The sequence below is a fragment of the Schistocerca cancellata genome, chromosome 3 (assembly GCF_023864275.1).
Source record: "Schistocerca cancellata isolate TAMUIC-IGC-003103 chromosome 3, iqSchCanc2.1, whole genome shotgun sequence".
Classification (NCBI taxonomy): domain Eukaryota; kingdom Metazoa; phylum Arthropoda; class Insecta; order Orthoptera; family Acrididae; genus Schistocerca; species Schistocerca cancellata.
Genome location: NC_064628.1, coordinates 199458505 through 199477074, shown reverse-complemented (window position 1 = coordinate 199477074; position 18570 = coordinate 199458505). Strand labels below are relative to the sequence as shown.

The 18570-nt window shown below is 39.7% G+C and overlaps 1 protein-coding gene across 1 annotated transcript in view; it reads left to right on the top strand.

Annotated features, from left to right (window-relative positions):
- Positions 1-18570, top strand: part of LOC126176222 (glutamate receptor ionotropic, NMDA 2B) — a 922500-nt gene that overhangs the window by 233764 nt on the left and 670166 nt on the right. The window contains exon 3 of the mRNA XM_049923366.1: positions 12322-12460. Coding sequence (XP_049779323.1) covers positions 12322-12460 — 139 coding nt within the window. The remainder of the gene's footprint in view (positions 1-12321; positions 12461-18570) is intronic.

The following is an 18570-nucleotide window of genomic DNA, read 5'->3' as shown; positions in this document are numbered from 1 at the left end:
ATAACCGGTTCGCAACAGTTCGTGTTGACACGTCTGCGCTCTCAAGCCCTCCTACCTGTGCCGTGGTAGTTTCACGATCTGCCACTGCTGCCATTACAATCGACGATCCTGGCGGGTGTCTGTGCTACGTGAAAAATCCAGAACCTCGTCTACGGGTGTGAGAATGTTCAATTGATCACTGATACCAGCATCGTTGCACAAGTGACGCAGCACATCCAACTTGTGTAGCCATTCTGTGAAAGGAATGTGGCCCCACTCAGATAGCCACAATTTGACCCCTTCCAAATTCACTCATTTGACTGTAGGAAGTACACGTGCATCTCCATGGCGTGGGTGCCTGCTTCCTTCATACGTTAGCCCTATACTGAGCTTTCTGGCTGTGATAGACAAAGATTGCTTCTGGAAGCTGTGCCACTACGCTATCTGCTGGTGGACGTTGTTTAAACCATTAATAGAACATCACCTAGATGGCGTATGCCGTCACCGGATCGAAATGGCTGTCGGTCCACGTGTACTAATTTTTTCCGGCAATATAGTTGTTCTAGTGTTTTATGAGAACGTGAGTGAACACAAAAACTGTCGTGAATTCGACAGGTTTTTTTATGGGTCCCTGGGAGAATTATTTACGGCTAGACGGAATTAATGTGGCTCTGCTGAAGCCCGTAATGACACCCAAGATGGACGACACAGTTCCTACGTATTATAGAAAAGTCAAGAAAAATGACATTGTTTACTTAATGAAATATGACGAGTTCTAAAACTGATGGTTGGACTTGATTCATCGCTAGCTAATTACTGGTCAGTTCCAGTACAGCGCTCGTGGCTGCTGCAACGCGGTAGCGATGTCGGGCAGAGGCAGTTTCAGATAAGTTTTTACAGGCTCACAATAATTTAAGGATTTGTAGTTTTAGCTTGACGATGTCCACTATGGACAATTTGATGCGGCCGTCCTGCGCTGCTCCAGAGCCGCTCGTACGGCCGGTGACAAGCGATTTTCGCCCGCTTGAATCCGGTGGTCGCCCGAATGCTTGGCGAACTGCGTCGAATAGAGTCCCAGGGTGACGTCCATCGTTGTCATGGTCTTCAAAAGTTCTGAATACCCTTCGTTGAAGCTGCTCACTGTCAGGAAAGTCGCAATCTCCGCAGTCTTCGCACCAGAATGCAAATGCTTGAGGGCTAACTTCCAAACACACGCGTTCAAACTTTCATTTGAATTTTGTGTGTTTCCTCCCAAGCCGTATGTCCTCCGAAAGAAAAAAACTGTTGCGTGAAAAAGGCCGATTTCAGGCAGGTGCATTTTTTTGTTCAACCGCGAATAACAAACATTTCCGTTCCGTATTCGGAAAAATCGTTTCAGGGCGGGATTCTAAACACTTATATGGATCCAAAAATGCAATTTTTAAAAAAAATCAATTTTTTGAACCAAAAGATAGTAAACCTCCCCTTAAGTATGGCATACCTGCAGACACTTGTGAGACCATTATCAAGGACAGAGACACGGTGTTAGTGTGATGTATGCTGGTGCTGACTAATTTGTGTTCGGTTTGCTTACTTCAGTACCGTCTCTAACGCATTGCAGTCAACCCCGGAGCCCTGCAACTGGGCCAGCTGCGACCCGCTGACACGTTACTTAACGCGCGCCTTGCGCACTCGTACGGTTGGCGGGCTCGGGTGATACACTGTTATTGGCATTCTCGCCCCGCGCGGCCGCCGCTGGATATTGCACCACCTTATTGTCCTCAGCTCTCGCGCCAATAAAAGGAACCCGCCGATCCATACTAATACCAGCTGCGCTGAATCGCGGCCTACCTCTTGTGAAACACTGGCAAACGGTCGGGGGTAAACTTAGCAGAAGCCTGGACCGCAAGATAATCCGTGACGCTATAGTATCTGACAGCGACCGCAATCGAACTCTGATGTGAATGTATTGTACAAAATTGGAAAATATGTGAACTGCACGAAACATATAAAACGTATTTGCTTTCGACGACACGAGTAAACGATGAAAAGACATTCAAGTAAAGCGAATAGATGCGAGAAATAAGCGTAAGAAGAGGAATGTCACGCAAGCTCAGTTGTAAGTGTAATTAATGGTTGGCTTCGACATGTTAGTGGGACACTGGGAAACGGCAGTTTGTAGATGTAGATGTAGATGTCATCGAAAGGGATTACTTAAAAGTACAAAGCACTTGTGCAGCATATATTCGGGTGCTATAGAAGTAAGTTCCACAAAATTTGTAACTAACAAGAGACATCAAGGCTGTGCAATGCATGGTACGAAATTTTCTCATGTTCGACTGGAGAGAGGGGAGAGTTGGAGAGGGAGATAGACAGATAGACAGGAATATCGACAGATCACGGCTGTCGAATACTTTCAGAAGGGTTCCTTTTATATCGTGAAAAACGTTGAGGACCAGTTTTCATAGCGAAATATATCTCCTTCAGATCCCTACGTTTAGTTCCCCCCTCCCATAGTAAGAGAAAATCTCGAAATAACATTTCGCTGAAGTGCTTACAGTCTACTACTTTTTCAGGCTCACAAGTCTACTTCTATATCGTACTGACCTAACGGTGTGTGACGGAATGTACTTCTGGTATCACTAAATGATCCCTATTTCACTGTTCCACTGCCGGCCGCGGTGGTCTAGCGGTTCTGGCGCTGCAGTCCGGAACCGCGGGACTGCTACGGTCGCAGGTTCGAATCCTGCCTCGGGCATGGATGTGTGTGATGTCCTTAGGTTGGTTAGGTTTAAGTAGTTCTAAGTTCTAGGGGACTTATGACCTAAGATGTTGAGTCCCATAGTGCTCAGAGCCATTTGAACCATTTGAACTGTTCCACTGGCGAAAGGCACGTAGGAAGAATAATTGTCGGAGTAAGCCTCTGTTGTGAATGTAAAACGAGGAAATTATAATGCGCCATGTACTTTACTGTGATTCGCAGGGTAGTGATGTAGCTGAATAACGTTGCCTGTTCAATTCACTAAAGCCAGGGAGATTCCGTTTTAACGACGCACCGACGACGAAAGGATTACGGACTGAGTGCAAGCTTAGTTTGGAGTGGAAACTTAGCCGCACCTTTTACGAGTACAGACGCCTTTATTTGCTGAAGCGACGAAGTGAATCCAAAGAAAACATGAATCTCGATATCAGATTAGGGTTTTGAGCCCTTATCTTCCCGTAGACTCGACGAGCTGAAAAAGCATTCAGATAGGTCACATTGGAATATGCAAGCTTATACGTTTTCGTTACCGGACGAGAACCTTGAACAGATGACAGATGATTTCTTACACATGTGTAATGTGGGATGATCAGCTGAACAAGCAGAACAGTGAACAACAGATTCCCATAGATAGTAAGCGTATCACATGAGCTGTTTCGTATATACACAAACATTCAAAGACTACTGCAATTTTGACGTATTGTGTTTTTGTTCGATCGCAAGGGCATTTTTAACTGTAGTCTATCAATATGAGTGGCTCACAGTCAATCGTTTTGATTTTTGGGTGAGAGTCGATAGGTGAAGTTTCGCGATAGCTGTAATGGAGCAGTAACTGACACGTAATGTGAGGATAATTTTGATTTTAATTGAAACTGGAAAATTTGACGGTAGAAAGGGAAAGTAATTAACAACATCAATGATGTGGTGACAGGGTGATACGAAATCTTTTCGGAAGTACCGCAGATGAGTAAAATAATGAAGGTTACCAGTGGATCATAAGTAAAAAGAAACAGTAACATGTCATAAATGATGTCTAAACTAAAACCCTTGAGTTTGATGTTATGCATTTAAATCAAAGCGAAATAAGGACTTTATTACCTACTTGATCTTTCCTGAATAGTAGAATACTAACGATTCTGAAACAGTTGATAATCTGAGTTAAAATGATCCAACAGCATTCAGATCGAAACAGTAATATGCGATGGCTATTTTGTAGAAGATAACAACTTTTAACCTTCCCGAGTTTACTTGTCTTTGATCTCTACGCCTCCAATAAATACTTTAACAAATAATTTCAAACAGTATTAAATTGCGACATGTAATATCTTTGCAGAATATGATAGAGGAGACGAGAGTGGAGGAGAGGTGGACGGCGATGGCAAACACTTACAACAAGGGAGACTCTCTTGAATATACCGTCCAACAGTCACAGGAGGGTGTTCCCGTCGACAAACATTTCCACCAAGCAGACGACGTTGTGAAAAGAAGGAAGGAAAATTATGGTTTAATGTGATAATGGGACAACAGTTCCCTCCATCAACAATATCTTTTCTTCGACGGTCACTTTTTTTTTTGCCTTTTTAGTAAAAGATTTGTTGTAAACGTAAACTTATTTTTACCCATTAACTTCTGAACTTTGTTAGCTAGCTGCTGATGAAAGTGTTGCTATGCTTATATTTTAAATACAAACAAATGGTTATGAAATGTATTCACAAACTGTGAATGAGACTGTGCATAGGCTATACGATTTACTAGCAGGATACGAAAATTTGTGCCGAACCCGGACTCGGATTTCCTGCTTTACGCGAGCGGTCGCCTTAACAGCTTTGGCTATCCGTGCACGACTTACTGTCAGACCCAAAATTCCATATGTCCTGGTGTCTACGTCCCGTAGTGTTTGCATATAAATCATATGATTCCCGCACAGGGAGAGACATTGTTTTGCTCGGCAGACTGCCTTGCTTTTCCCTGAGACACAGCAGGGCAGTGCTCTGTGTTTTACAATGTCTCTATAGTTCGGTGCGAAGGCACATTCCATCGAACTCCACAGACAATGTAAAATACTGACACTATTCTACTGTGTCTCAAACAAATGACGTGCTGAAACTTGTATTTAGAATAACTTTACTGCACACACATCAACTCAGCATTATCTGAATACGTTAAACTAATTCTTTGAAAAGACTTAGCTTTCATCCATATTTACCTATAGAATTATGCAATGAAACTGAAAATCTTCCTTGTCGGACCTATGAATACGTGCAACGGACAGTCTATATTGTGTAGACTTACATGGCCGGTATTTGTGTCCTTGATGATTTACTCATTATAATCAGCCCGAGGCAAGACTATAAAGTCTGATGATGTCTGCAGCGTTCGAAAACGGAACGTTAGACACAGAAATTTGTCGTCGACCCGGGAATAATGGCTGTAAAAGAAAAATCTTCCCGAGTCTGTGCTGTGCGTTTCCTGCACCGACAAACTTAGCTTATTCGCTGCAACGACACACATTCGTGCACTTGTGTGTGTAATGTACACGGCTCGGTCTTTTTCAGTACGAGTAACACGTGAAACCGAACTAATAGAAATTCCAGTACCGTAATAAGCCCAAAATGTAGCTGTAATTTGGGTTGACAATTAACGCAAATACTAGAAATGATTAGGGAAGATACTGGATCCGTGAAACGTGTAGCAGTCCTGAATACAGCACCATGCACTTTCTAGAAAGCTGCTTACGGCAAGACTATAGTGATAGTTAATCCGTATCCGAACAATGGCATTAACTCACTCTTATCAAATACGGGGTAGGCTGAAGGCCTTTTCAAACATTGCAAGAATAGGGAAGATTTACGTTACCAATTATACAGCTGACAGCATGGACCAACTGACGTGGCGATAATCTGCCCTCTCTGTCCCACGTCGTGCAGACAATTGTCAAACTATACATAGAACTCTACCTGTGTTTCAAACGACAGAAGTTGTCATCGTATTCCCAGATTAACTTCATAAAAAAAAAAGCATACGACACATGTGTCTCACAAGGGGACCACAAGGCACTCGGATTTTTATTTTATTTTTATAAATTTATGTTTCGTAAAGTTCAGAACTAACATGTTATTCCCCCAAAACAGTTTTATCCAGTCCTCAAAAATTATCGACAAAAGCAACTTTCGAATTTGCCGATCGTCTTTAATATGCAAGGTAGATGTTTCTTGACAGGCCATGTGTAGCACAGTCATCGCAGGGCACGTAGGGGATTTAGTTTCGATTCCCGGCTGATGCATGTTTTACAACCAATTCTTTGAAGTTTAAAGTAAATAGAGATGGAAATAATCAGTAGCGCTCGAAACTGGTAGTTGCTGTTTCGAACCTGGTTTCGGTCATTAGCTTTTTAGTTTTTTCCCATTCACATCGAGTATGGTAGTTGCTGTTTCGAATCTGGTTTCGGTCATTAGCTTTTTAGTTTTTTCCCATTCATATCGAGTACCTACCTCTTTTAAATAAAAATTCATCGTATACATGCTAATTAAGGCATTCCTAATTGGTAAATTATGAAACATGTCTTATCCCTAATTACGTGTCACACTCAAGAAATCCCGTTTTCATTGCAAATATAAATTCTTAATTACTCATCTTTAATAATAGTTTGTTGAAATTTTAAAAAAGTAACATTAAAATTTAAATTCTTTTCCATCCTAATGTATTTTAAGCTTCATGGGTATGTTCATCGAACATGTACCTTTGTTTACAATTGTGTTAGATCTGAGGATCGAATTGATAGCGCACACATGTTAAGCGACTTTTCTAACCAAAGTCACACGCCTGTCGCGAAAAATTGATCTTGCTTTAACGTACTACAGATGATCGGACAACTTCGAAGTCGGTTTTCTCGAGAATTTTTTAAAGCTGCATCGAACTATTTTCCGGTAGCAACATTTGAGCTCTGAACATCACCTACCACAAACATAAAGAAATACAAGAATCCGATTGCCATGTGATCCCCTTGTCAGTCCCAAATACTTCTCTGCTTCATGTGTATCGATATTGTCAGGGCACTTTGCTTTTATGAATATTTCCCCTGCTGAAGGCTGACGTAGTACAAGTAACGCGATTAGAGAGTAATAAGGGTCTATTATACCGTACGTCGCCAGCTCAACCTTCTTTCAACGTATGTAGAGTGTATTTGGCAATGGAATTTAATTTGTAGTTACTTTAAGTTGCGTCAGTTGAGAAATAGAACGACTTCATCAAAACATTCAAGAATCAAATTTCCGTCCTCTCAAACTTTTATTCAATGATTTACATCTTTTTATAGCTACTAGATGACTTGAAGCATGTCAATAACAGCTACTACATTAAATTAAAATAAACTAGACTATAATAAACATAAAAATAATATACAAGTTTGAACATATGGTGAAAATACAAACGTGGCTCTGCTTATTATAAAATTTGCATGAACATTTGGTACTTCATGCACTGACTAGTAGTGGTGTATAATATCCTGCGCCAAATACCTTACGGTAGCTTGCAGAGTACATCTGTAGATTCAGAATAGAAACAAAAGTAATGGATTTGGCTAGTAACCAACTGAAAGAGTATATGCCGCCTTTGACTCACAAGAATTTAATAATCTTCAAATGTAATAGGGAATAAAATACAAGCTGCCGGCACGCAGACGCCGGCCCAATATGCAGCTATACTGCAGGTAACGGGAATATCATCAGATTCTGCAAATATTGGCGGCACATCGATTTCAGATGTTAACGACTTCCGTTGCACATTGTGACGGCAACGGGGTTTTAGAGTCCCTTATGGAATGTGCAGCTGCACATATTTTTCCGAATTATTAACTCCAATGGTCTCGTACCGGAACAGAAGACATATTAAGGTTTAAAAGCGGCGGTAACTGAACTAACTGAAAGCAAAGAATTCTTATAATTGTACAGCTTCTGAAAAGAGCTTCACTTTTTTTTAAAATCTCGCAGCTTATTCTTCCTATCAGTTGGACTGACACATGGAACATAAGAAAGGCATTCCATTTACACACATTTCGTTGAACAAGATGCTGATCGAAAGAAAGTCTCCTCTACGCATTAGTAATGCAAGTTTTGATATAAAAATCTGAAATAATTGTTTCCATTTAAGCTTATCAGAGAAACTGATCATCCACTCCAAACCCCAGACTCCGCTGTAATGATGTACCTACAACATTCGGAGATATGGAGAATAATTACAATGGTTTATTTACTAATCTTTTATCGAAGAAGGACGGTTTCTCCAACTGATGCAGGAAACGTAGTAGATGTGCAATATATTTTTCCTACTTCCATATTTCCAGCTTGATTAAGTAGCAGTGCGTTACTGAAATTACAGATTAATTCTCAAGTAACGATAGAACAAAAATCTGAATTCTTTCGTGATTGTTATGTACATAATTTATAACTCTTGAATGAAAGTGCCCCAGAGCCAGAGGGTGCTCCCCATTGCAGCAGTTATTAGGGCCTCCTCCTGCTCTTTTTGCGTATGGAGCTCGGGAAGAATGATACATTAAACGCCTCTGTGCGAGCTGTAATTGATCTAATCATGGCTTCTCGACCTCTACGAAAGGCGACACGTAGGGGTTGTATCACATTACTAATTTCCTCACATAGCTGGTTCTCTAAATTTTGTATGTTGTCTTTCACGGGATTTTTTTTGCTTATCGACAAACCTCTGCCAGTCCCGTTTCTTTCTCAGCATCTCAATGACGCTCTCCCAAAGGTCAAAAAAATCTGCGACTATACGTGCTGCCCTTCTTTTATGCGCTTAATATCCCCTGTTAGTCCTATCTGATAGGCATCACACACATTTAAGCAATATTCTAGTTGTACGAGAAACTTCTAAACAATCTACTTGCATTTGAGATGTAAAATCGCGAATAAGGAGTGCCATCATGTTGATACTAGATGGGAGTATGGGAATAGCTACTATGGACGCTATGATAACAGTAAAAGAGCCACAGGTAGTTTTGTAACCTCTCTTTTTATTGACGCGTTTCAAAAATGTATCATCAGATTCACTTAAGGGAACAGACAACATACGATGCACTGAGCCAACTTTACTGTAACTGCAGAATAAGATAATTGTAACTACAGAATCCTTAAAGGAAACCAGAAATCAGAATAATGAGAGCGATGCCGTACATATTTGAATGTTAATATAAGAAGGAACGCAACGGAACTGAGTCTCTGCCCTGTACTTAATAGTGAAATGCAGGGTAACAATGTAAATATAGAAGTAGATTCCTCAGAACAACTATCTAGCCTATCGAATAAATGCAGAAACTAAAACTACACATTTGTTAATTGCCATGCACGGTGAAATGACAATACGAAGAACAATCTGGAAAGAAAAAAAAGTTTTTTTAGCTCATTCAGAAACCGAGAAATCGAAAATACCGAAAATGAACACCATATTGCTTTTGGGTTACTTCTGTGGTCAAAAGGCAGAGAAGAGGAACTTAGGAATAGGTCATTACCTAGCCCACAAAAGAACCGATAGAAACAGTGTGCAACTGGTGAGTCTGTGCGGAAGCTTTCACCTGAAAATAATTTTGACCTTCTACAGGGAGCTCCCAAGAAAATCCAGCATACGAAATATCTCCAAACTATTTCAAACAGATCGTGTTGTTGTTTCTAGAAAAAAAGTAATAAGGAATAACTTATATGAATATGAAAGTAAAAAGGAAAGGTGAACTTCATTCTGGTCACTATTCCTCCAAAATTAAGGTTAAATTTCAATGTGATAAATTACAAAGAAGGTCGTAAAAACTAATCAACAGTAATTCAGACTTACTAGCGTAAAATAAAAGAATCAGTTCGATAATATCAAGAACAAATTCAAGTAACAAAACATTGATTATTTAAATGAATTCTTATCTCAATAATTAGCTAAGTAAATTAATAGTTCTGTACAGATAATGTCTGAGTCACTAAAAAATTGAAATAAAATATTATGGAATCAAATATGTGATGATGGTAAGGGAAAGCATGTAAAAAGTGGATATGCACAAGGAAAATAGAAACTATGATGAATTTAAACATCAAAGAAAGGAAATAGCAATATTTAGAAGCACTAAATGAGATTTTGGCAAGAGGAAACTAGTAGGAACTGAGCAAAACTTTTCAGAATGTGATACCTACAATTTTTATTAGCCATTTAAAGGCAGACTTAAACGATACCAAATCCCAAGTATCTGTTTCATAAATATAAATGGCAAACGTGGCGTAAGCAACAGTGAAAATGGTGAAATATTGGGAAAACGTTTTGATCAGCTTCTTAATTGCCTAGAATCAATCCAAAAGCTATTATTCTCAAACACCCAAGAACATATAGAACAAGTTTTTGCCTCCGACTGTCAAAGAAGTTGGAGAAGTAATTAAATCCTGAAAAACTGTAATTCTAGTGGAACAGTAAATCTGGTGGAAGTTCTGAAATGGTTGATACCAAAACTAAAAAACAAGGTAGAATTGATCTTTGAAGAATTCTGGAAAACAGAGAAAGATCATAGGGCAGTGGAAGGTAGCCTTGATATATCTTCCACATAAGGAAGGCAACAAATAAGACGTTAACAACTGCCAAGAATTATTTTTTTTTGCTACCATCTGCACGTAAATTATTTTCCAAGATTCTAGTTAATAGAGAAAGAATAACACTGGCCAGTCATTTAGGTGTATATCATTGTGGTTTTAGGGTGGACAGATCATGTTCTGAACAAATGTTTAATCTGAAGTCAGTCTATTACCACCAATGACTGAATGCAAAAGATATTGTAGTAACGTTTATTGATTTCAAAATGATCTTTCATTCTCTTGATAGAGAAGTTATACATAAATAACCTAAGAATTGAACGAAAAGTCTAAATTAACAAATCTAATTCGTCAATCAATTAAAGGTAAAGTATCTAAAGTGGGATTTACGGAAGAAATATCTCGGCCCTTCGAAATAAACACACATATACATGAAGATGGTGGCATGTCCTAATTCTTTTTAGTTATATTTTAGAAAAACAGTGATAATTTTAACTGAAAAATTAAATGAATGTATTTCACAAAAAAAGGTTTGGTTGAGGAAACAAAAATTTTGGAATAAACTGCTTCTTATTTGTAGATAACCTTGCTGTACTTTTCTGAAAAAGTAATATCTGGTAAAATACAAATTCAACTTTCGGAAGAAATAGATAGTAGGACTAGCTGAAGAATTTCTGTAGAAATTTTTAAACAAACAATAAAAGCGCATTAAAATTTCTGAAAATACATATTGGCCAACTAAAGAAAGTTAAAAAATTTAAATAACTTTGGGAGATAATCCAAGATGATCGTTTTCAAAACGCTGTTATTGGAGAAAGGATACATAAAATGGGAAGAGCATATGACGTAACTAAAGATTTATACAATAAAAATACCTGTCTAAAAATACAATAGTCATTATGATACAGTAGTGAACCAGAATGGCTATATTCAATCGCATTAAAATCTAACTAAGAGAAATCGGAATCACTTGCAAGGCGATATATCAGGAAAATATTAAGCCAGCTAAAAGCTATGGAAGATTGTAAATTACTTAATAACGATGAAATTTATCGGAATACAGAAAACATTTCAAAAATAATGAGATAAATAAGAATGGTAGCTTTTGGACATTTATGTCCCATGACATGCTGCAGATTAACCAAAAAGACCTTTAGACATTTGAGGAATAAAAAGTCGGCAACAAGCTGGATCCACTGAGTATGAAAGGATTTAGAGAAAAGTTATATAAAAGCTGAAGAAACAAGTGACAGGGAAATGTTTAGGGAAAAAGTATTGAATGAGGAAGGATTGCAAGGTAGGCGAGTGACGAAAAACTGGTCTGAAGTGACCAGAAGACAGAAAAATGATAGTGAAGAGATGGAAGAGCACTGTGAAGAAGGAAAAAAACAAGTAACAAGAAACTGGCATGTGATCCTTAGTTTGTCAAACCGGAAAGAAAAATAACAAAAATAAACATACGTATTTAAGTAATGTCAGTCTTGCTTGCTTTGTATTAAGCAGTTTTATCTCATAATTTCTATTGGTACATAACACGGCTATTCTACATTATAACTGCCTTCCACTCGTCTCCAACGACTCACTGCCTACAGGAAAACGCACATTTCCCCAAATCAAAAACCGCTCATTGCCAAGTCCACTGCACCTAACAACTGCCTGTGACGTTTCGAAAAGAACTTGACAGCGGTAGATATGGTGCACTTAATGTGAACTGTTAATGATGATGCGATTTTGCGTTTTTAACATTAACAATTCACTGCCAGAGATGAAAGTTTCAATAACGCACAGAAATTATACAACATCCGGTTTAGTTTGAACGCTGAACATGTCATTTGTAGTTTGACACCTGCTCAGTCGGCCACCGAGTCACAAAACTCTTTACGTAAGTTAACCAAAAAAATAATATCAACTAATTAAGAGACGTATGACTCTTGAAGCAGTAGAACCCAGTAGTCATCTTCTTGCTGGTGGGTCGAACTTTGCAAATGCCAAGCAACTGCCAATAATGCGCTCTCGTTCGTTTGTCTACAGGTACCTCCGCAACGTAAGCGTCGAAGGCGAACAGGGGAAGCCCAACATAGAATTCACGCCAGAAGGCGTTCTAAAGGCGGCCGAGCTGAAGATCATGAATCTGCGGCCCGGAGTCAGCAAGCAGCTCGTCTGGGAAGAGGTGAGTGCCATCAAACGCAACAGCACTTCTTACGCGAAGTGGTTGTCTAAGAAGCTGGTGTTAAGGCAAAGCTATATATTCTACACGAATGGAGATAGAGACTTGCGGTAAATTGTAACTTACTCATAGACCTACAAAAGCTTAATTTTTGAAAGAACCAACCGATTTTATAAATTTATATATTCTACATGCTTCCACATGTAATCGTTCATTACTTTTTGCAATTACTTTTGGGATCGAAATTGTCATATATCTTTCACAAATGCTCGTTAAATATGCAGAAGATAGTCATATCCGTTTTATGCTTTTGGGAGTATGTTTGGAGCTACTGTAATCATCGCTGTTGTTTCATGGCGCCGCAGTTCATCCAAAGTTGTTGGAAGGGAAAGCACATACATGAAATCTTTCACAGACCAACCAAAACAAAAATCACATTCCCTGAGACCAGAGCGACTTTGGAGCTCAGGGGTGAACTGCGAGATCAGTGCGTCCCTTACCGCCAGTCCACCCACAAGATAACTTATTGTTAAGAAGTCTTAAATTCAGCTGTCAATGCGGCGGTGCTGCCTCTGAAGAAAAATGAAATATTCTGCATGTTCTTGCATTAGTGGAAAAAGCTAAATCTTCATTGCTTTCAGGTACGTGAATTCTGTATCTGGGCGAGCGACCCAGCTTCACCAGTAAGACCACTAGCGTCAACCACATGAAGTTACAACTTACAGCGAAGTGAACCTTCAGTCACTACGCTTAATTTACGGTTCATCCCGTGTTTTCCCTCAATTCACGTAAATAATTACTCCTCTGAATTTTGATGAATCATTTTTAAAACTGTATTGCGTACGCATCAATGCAAAGAAGTATCCAAAACCTAAGAATGAGAATGGAAACAGAAAAATTTAGCAATCAGCTGCCACGCTTGCCTCACTAACAATAAATCTGTTATTCTGCATAGAGGAGAAGTACATGCTACTCGAAAAACTGATCTTGTGCAACTAGGAATCGCGCACTAAGGGCTCCCTCAAACTGAATTATGTATACAGGCAGTTCATCCTGTCCGTCAATCGAGGATCTCGACGATTTAGGCCTGTTATGGGTATTGATACTGGCAAGTTATTGGTCCCAGGGATTCCAAGATAATGTTTTATTACAATAATATAAACTGGCATAAACGCATGCAAGAAGCAGGTGAGCATTATCGTAACAGTCAGCGGTTCTCCACTCAGGCTGACTGGCTGGCAGTGGTAAAGGTGAAACATCAGGTAAGGAATTACTTTATAACTCATATGAGGCGTTGCAGAATTTATCCATTATCAGATACCCAGGAACGTCTACTGAACCTAGATTAGTCTGTGAATGTTTGTTTCACATACATCTTGATGTGCCATATATACGTGCAGTTATCGCTCCTGGTTATGTGATAATGAACAAATTCCGAAACGCGTCAAATGAGAAATAAAGCCATTCCTTTTCTGAACTTCGACTTTTACCATTGCGACTCAGTCGGCCTGAATGCAGAACTACTGACTGTTTCAGTTCCAAGTTTGATGTCGATATAATTACAAATTATCCCGACAGTCGGGATACCAGTTACTTTGGAAAAAGGCTGGGCATCTCGGACGTATTCTGAGTCGAGGTCACCTTTGTGCTCATACGGCAAAGACTACAAATTCACCGGTTAGTCCCTCAACCGTTAGGGGTAAAACTCAATGGAACTCGTGGAAAGTAAGGCTAGCATCCTGCTTCCCTGGCATTTTAAATATGATGCTGGCAGCAATCAGAGCAAAATGCCTCGGACCTTTGGAGGTGACGGAGTCCCACCTCTAACTGACAAACCAGGGACTCCTAAGATACGACTTGGCAAACAAATGGTAATGAGATGGGGAGCTATTAATATCAATGGGGGCTACTCTGGGAAGAAGGTAGAGCTGGCAGAGGCTGCAAGTAAGATGGGGCTGGACGTTTTAGCTGTTAGTGACATTCCGGTAAGAGGTGAGAAAGAAGAGGAAGTGGGAGAATACAAGGTCAACCTGTCAGGAGTCAAAGCAGGAATAGCACAATGGGATGTGGGGCTTTACATCAGGAAAGAAATGGAACCCAGCGTAGTTGCAATGAGGTATTAAACGAACGACTGATGTGGATAGATTTGACAGTGTCTAGCAAGAAAATTAGGATTGTGTCAGTATATTCGCATTGTGAAGGGACAGATCAAAATAAGATGGATAGTTTTAATGATGCACTCAGTGATGTAGTTGTCAGAGGAAAGGACAAGGACAGCGTTCTGCTCATGAGTTATTTTAATGCCAGGATTGGAAATCGAACAGAAGGGTATGAAAAGGTTATGGGTAAATTTGGAGAGGATATGGAGGCCAACAGGAACGGGAAACAACTCTTGGATTTCTGTGCCAGTATGGGCTTAGTAATCACAAACTCCTTTTTTAAACACAATAACATTCACCGGTATACTTTGGAAGGCAGGGGAACCAGATCTGTCATTAACTATATAATAACAGATCAGGAATTCAGGAAGGCTGTGAGGGACACACGTGTATTCAGGGGATTCTTTGACGACACTGATCATTATTTAATGTGCAGCGAAATTGGTATTGTGAGGCCGAAAGTGCAGGAGGTCAGGTCCATATGTAGGAGGATAAGAGTGGAGAAACTTCAGGATAAGGAAATCAGGCACAAGTACATAACAATGATCTTAGAAAGGTACCAGTTAGTTGAATGTAGTCAATTACAGTCATTGGAAAAGGAGTGGACAAGGTACAGGGACACAGTACTAGAAGTGGCTAAAGAATGTCTTGGAACAGTAGTGTGTAAAGGTAGGATGAAGCAAACAGCTTGGTGGAATGACACAGTCAAGGCACCCTGTAAAAGGAAAAAGAAGCCGTATCAAAAATGGCTACATACTAGAACTCAGGTAGACAGAGAAAGTTATGTTGAAGAAAGAAACAAAGCCAAACAGATAATTGCAGCATCCAAGAAGAAATCTTGGGAAGACTTTGGAAACAGGTTGGAGACTTTGGGTCAAGCTGCTGGAAAACCATTCTGGAGTGTAATTAGCAGTCTTCGAAAGAGAGGTAAGTTGCAAATGACAAGTATTTTGGACAGGTCAGGAAAACTGCTGGTGAATCCTGTGGATTCCTTGGCCAGATGGAGGGAATATTTTGAAGAGTTGCTCAATGTAGGTGATAATACCATCAGTAATGTTTCGATTTCGATGTACAATGGGATAGGAATAATGATGGAAATAGGATCACATTTGAGGAAGTGGTGAAAAGGGTCAATAGATTGCAGTGCAATAAAGCAGCTGGGGTGGATGAAATTAAGTCGGAACTCATCAAATACAGTGGAATTTCAGGTCTTAAATGGCTACACAGGATAATTGAAACGGCCTTGGAGTCGAGACAGGTTCCATCAGACTGGACAAAAGCAGTAATCACACCAATCTTTAAACATGGAAACAGAAAAGATTGTAACAACTACAGAGGTATCTCTTTAATCAGCGTTGTGGGTAAAATCTTCTCAGGTATTGTTGAAAGGAAGTGCGAATATTAGTTGAGGACCAATTGGATGAAAATCAGTGTGGGTTTAGGCCTTTTAGAGGTTGTCAGGACCAGATCTTTAGCTTACGGCAAATAATGGAGAAGTGTTATGAGTGGAACAGGAAATTGTATCTATGCTTTATAGATCTAGAAAAGGCATATGACCGGGTTCGCAGGAGGACGTTATTGTCTGTTCTACGAGATTATGGAATAGGAGGCAAACTTTTGTAAGCAATTAAAGGTCTTTACATGGATAGTCAGGCAGCAGTTAGAGTTGACGGTAAATTGAGTTCATGGATCAGAGTAGTTTCAGGGGTAAGACAAGGCTGCAACCTGTCTCCACTGTTGTTCATATTATTTATGGATCATATGTTGAAAGCAATAGACTGGCTGAGTGAGATTAAGATGTGTGAACACAAAATAAGCAGTCTTGCATATGCGGATGACTTAGTTGTGATGGCAGATTTGATTGAAAGTTTGCAAAGTAATATTTCAGAGCTAGATCAGAAATGTAAGGACTATGGTATGAAGATTAGCATCTCCAAAACGAAAGTAATGTCAGTGGGAAAGAGATATAAACGGATTGAGTGCCAAATAGGAGGAGCAAAGTTAGAACAGGTGGGCGGTTTCAAGTACCTAGGATGCATATTCTCACAGGATGGCAACATAGTGAAAGAACTGGAAGCGAGGTGTAGCAAAGCTAATGCAGTGAGTGCTCTTCTGCAAGAAGGAAGGCAGTACCAAGACTAAGTTATCTGTGCACCGTTCAATCTTTCGACCAACTTTGTTGTATGGGAGCGAAAGCTGGGTGGATTCAGGTTACCTTATCAATAAGGTTGAGGTAACGGATATGAAAGTAGCTAGGATGATTGCAGGTACTAGTAGATGGGAACAATGGCAGGGTAGGAGGAGTCGGGGCAGACCAAGGAGAAGGTAGCTGGATTCGGTTAAGAATGATTTTGAAGTATTAGGCTTAACATCAGAAGAGGCACCAATGTTAGCACGGAATAGGGGATCATGGAGGAATTTTATAAGGGGGACTATGCTCCAGACTGAACGCTGAAAGGCATAATCAGTCTTAAATGATGATGATGATGATGATGATGATGATTGTGTGAAACCTTACTTCTTGCGAAATTTTATGACCCTAGTTCGACGGGAAGTACCATGCAGGTTTTGATGAGTGAGTTCATGAGTATCAAAATATGGCTGTATCTTTTGATTGTACTGACTTAAAAGCTGACGTTTAGGGACCGTACACGTCAGTATGTGACATAAATTTCATCTGTTTAAGTCTAGCTGTTCTTGAAAAGAATAATTTCTAAAGTCGAACGGACAGACAGACAGACCGATAAATGTTCAAATATGTGTGAATTCCTAAGGGACCAAACATCTGAGGTCATCGGTCCCTAGACTTACACATTATTTAAACTAACGTAAACTAACTTATGCTAAGAACAACACACACACGCGTGCCCGAGGGAGGACTGATACTTACGGAATGAAGAGGTTCTCCGCAGAACTTGTTTCATTCCTTTGGTTGCTTCTAACAGTTAATTCCATCAAACAAGATTTTCCTGAAGGGTGTCACGGTTCCTATAATCAAATGCTTTGGACAGGTTAGGATGAATATGAATTGATAATGTTTTTCGTTTTATGATATTTCGTGAGTAAATGTCTAACTGACAATTTCATTGGAAGTTGTGGCACTACACTGCATTTTGAAGTCTTCAGCAGTTCTTTGTGCCAGAACAGTAAGAATTGTTTTCTTATGTTTCGATATGTTCAAAGTTCGAAGCCTCTGTCACTTCATTTTATTGCCAGGTAATGCAAAAAAGGAGATTAGAGTTTAGTCGGTTCGTTAAAAAGGATTGTAATACTTATACGGAAGAAAATTTTATCAAATTGGCTTGGAAAGAGAAACAATTTTAATTTGCCTCAATAGTAAGGAAATCAGAGTTCAAGAGAGGGGGATCTAAACTGTAATAAACAAATGTTGTTAATTTATTGGTACAGACGGAGTAGGGTTCAGATGCACATATTGCCATTCAATTAATTTTTTCTGAGGACTTTTTTTGAATCGCTTCGGGTTAATGGCGTGGTGGTTCAATTGAGAAAATAACAAACCCACTTTTGTCTCTAATGACTTCCTCGTCGAAAAGCGTTAAACCTTCTTTCCTTTATTCGTTCCGAGCGGTGCAGTCCTTTTAGAAGCGAGCTTAGTCACTAATTTCCAACTGCCACTCTTAAACAAGTTCAGCAATAGCAAAGTACATGCTAAAATCCCGCAATGAATTTGTTAGCCTTTCTGCAATTGAACTGAAGCACTCCCAGGGGTCCTATTCCATTGAAGCACAGCGAGTGTGAAGCTGACCTCACTTCCGGACATGTGAAGTATGCATGAGACCGCGCAACGAGGCCAGTACAACTAGCGGACCAACCGCATGACTATATTATGACTTTCTCTGGGATCAGCAGGCGGAACGACTATGAGAAACACATCGGAAGCTTGCAGCAACGGACTGCTCCTACAGTAGGGACATGCGGAACTTACTACGTATA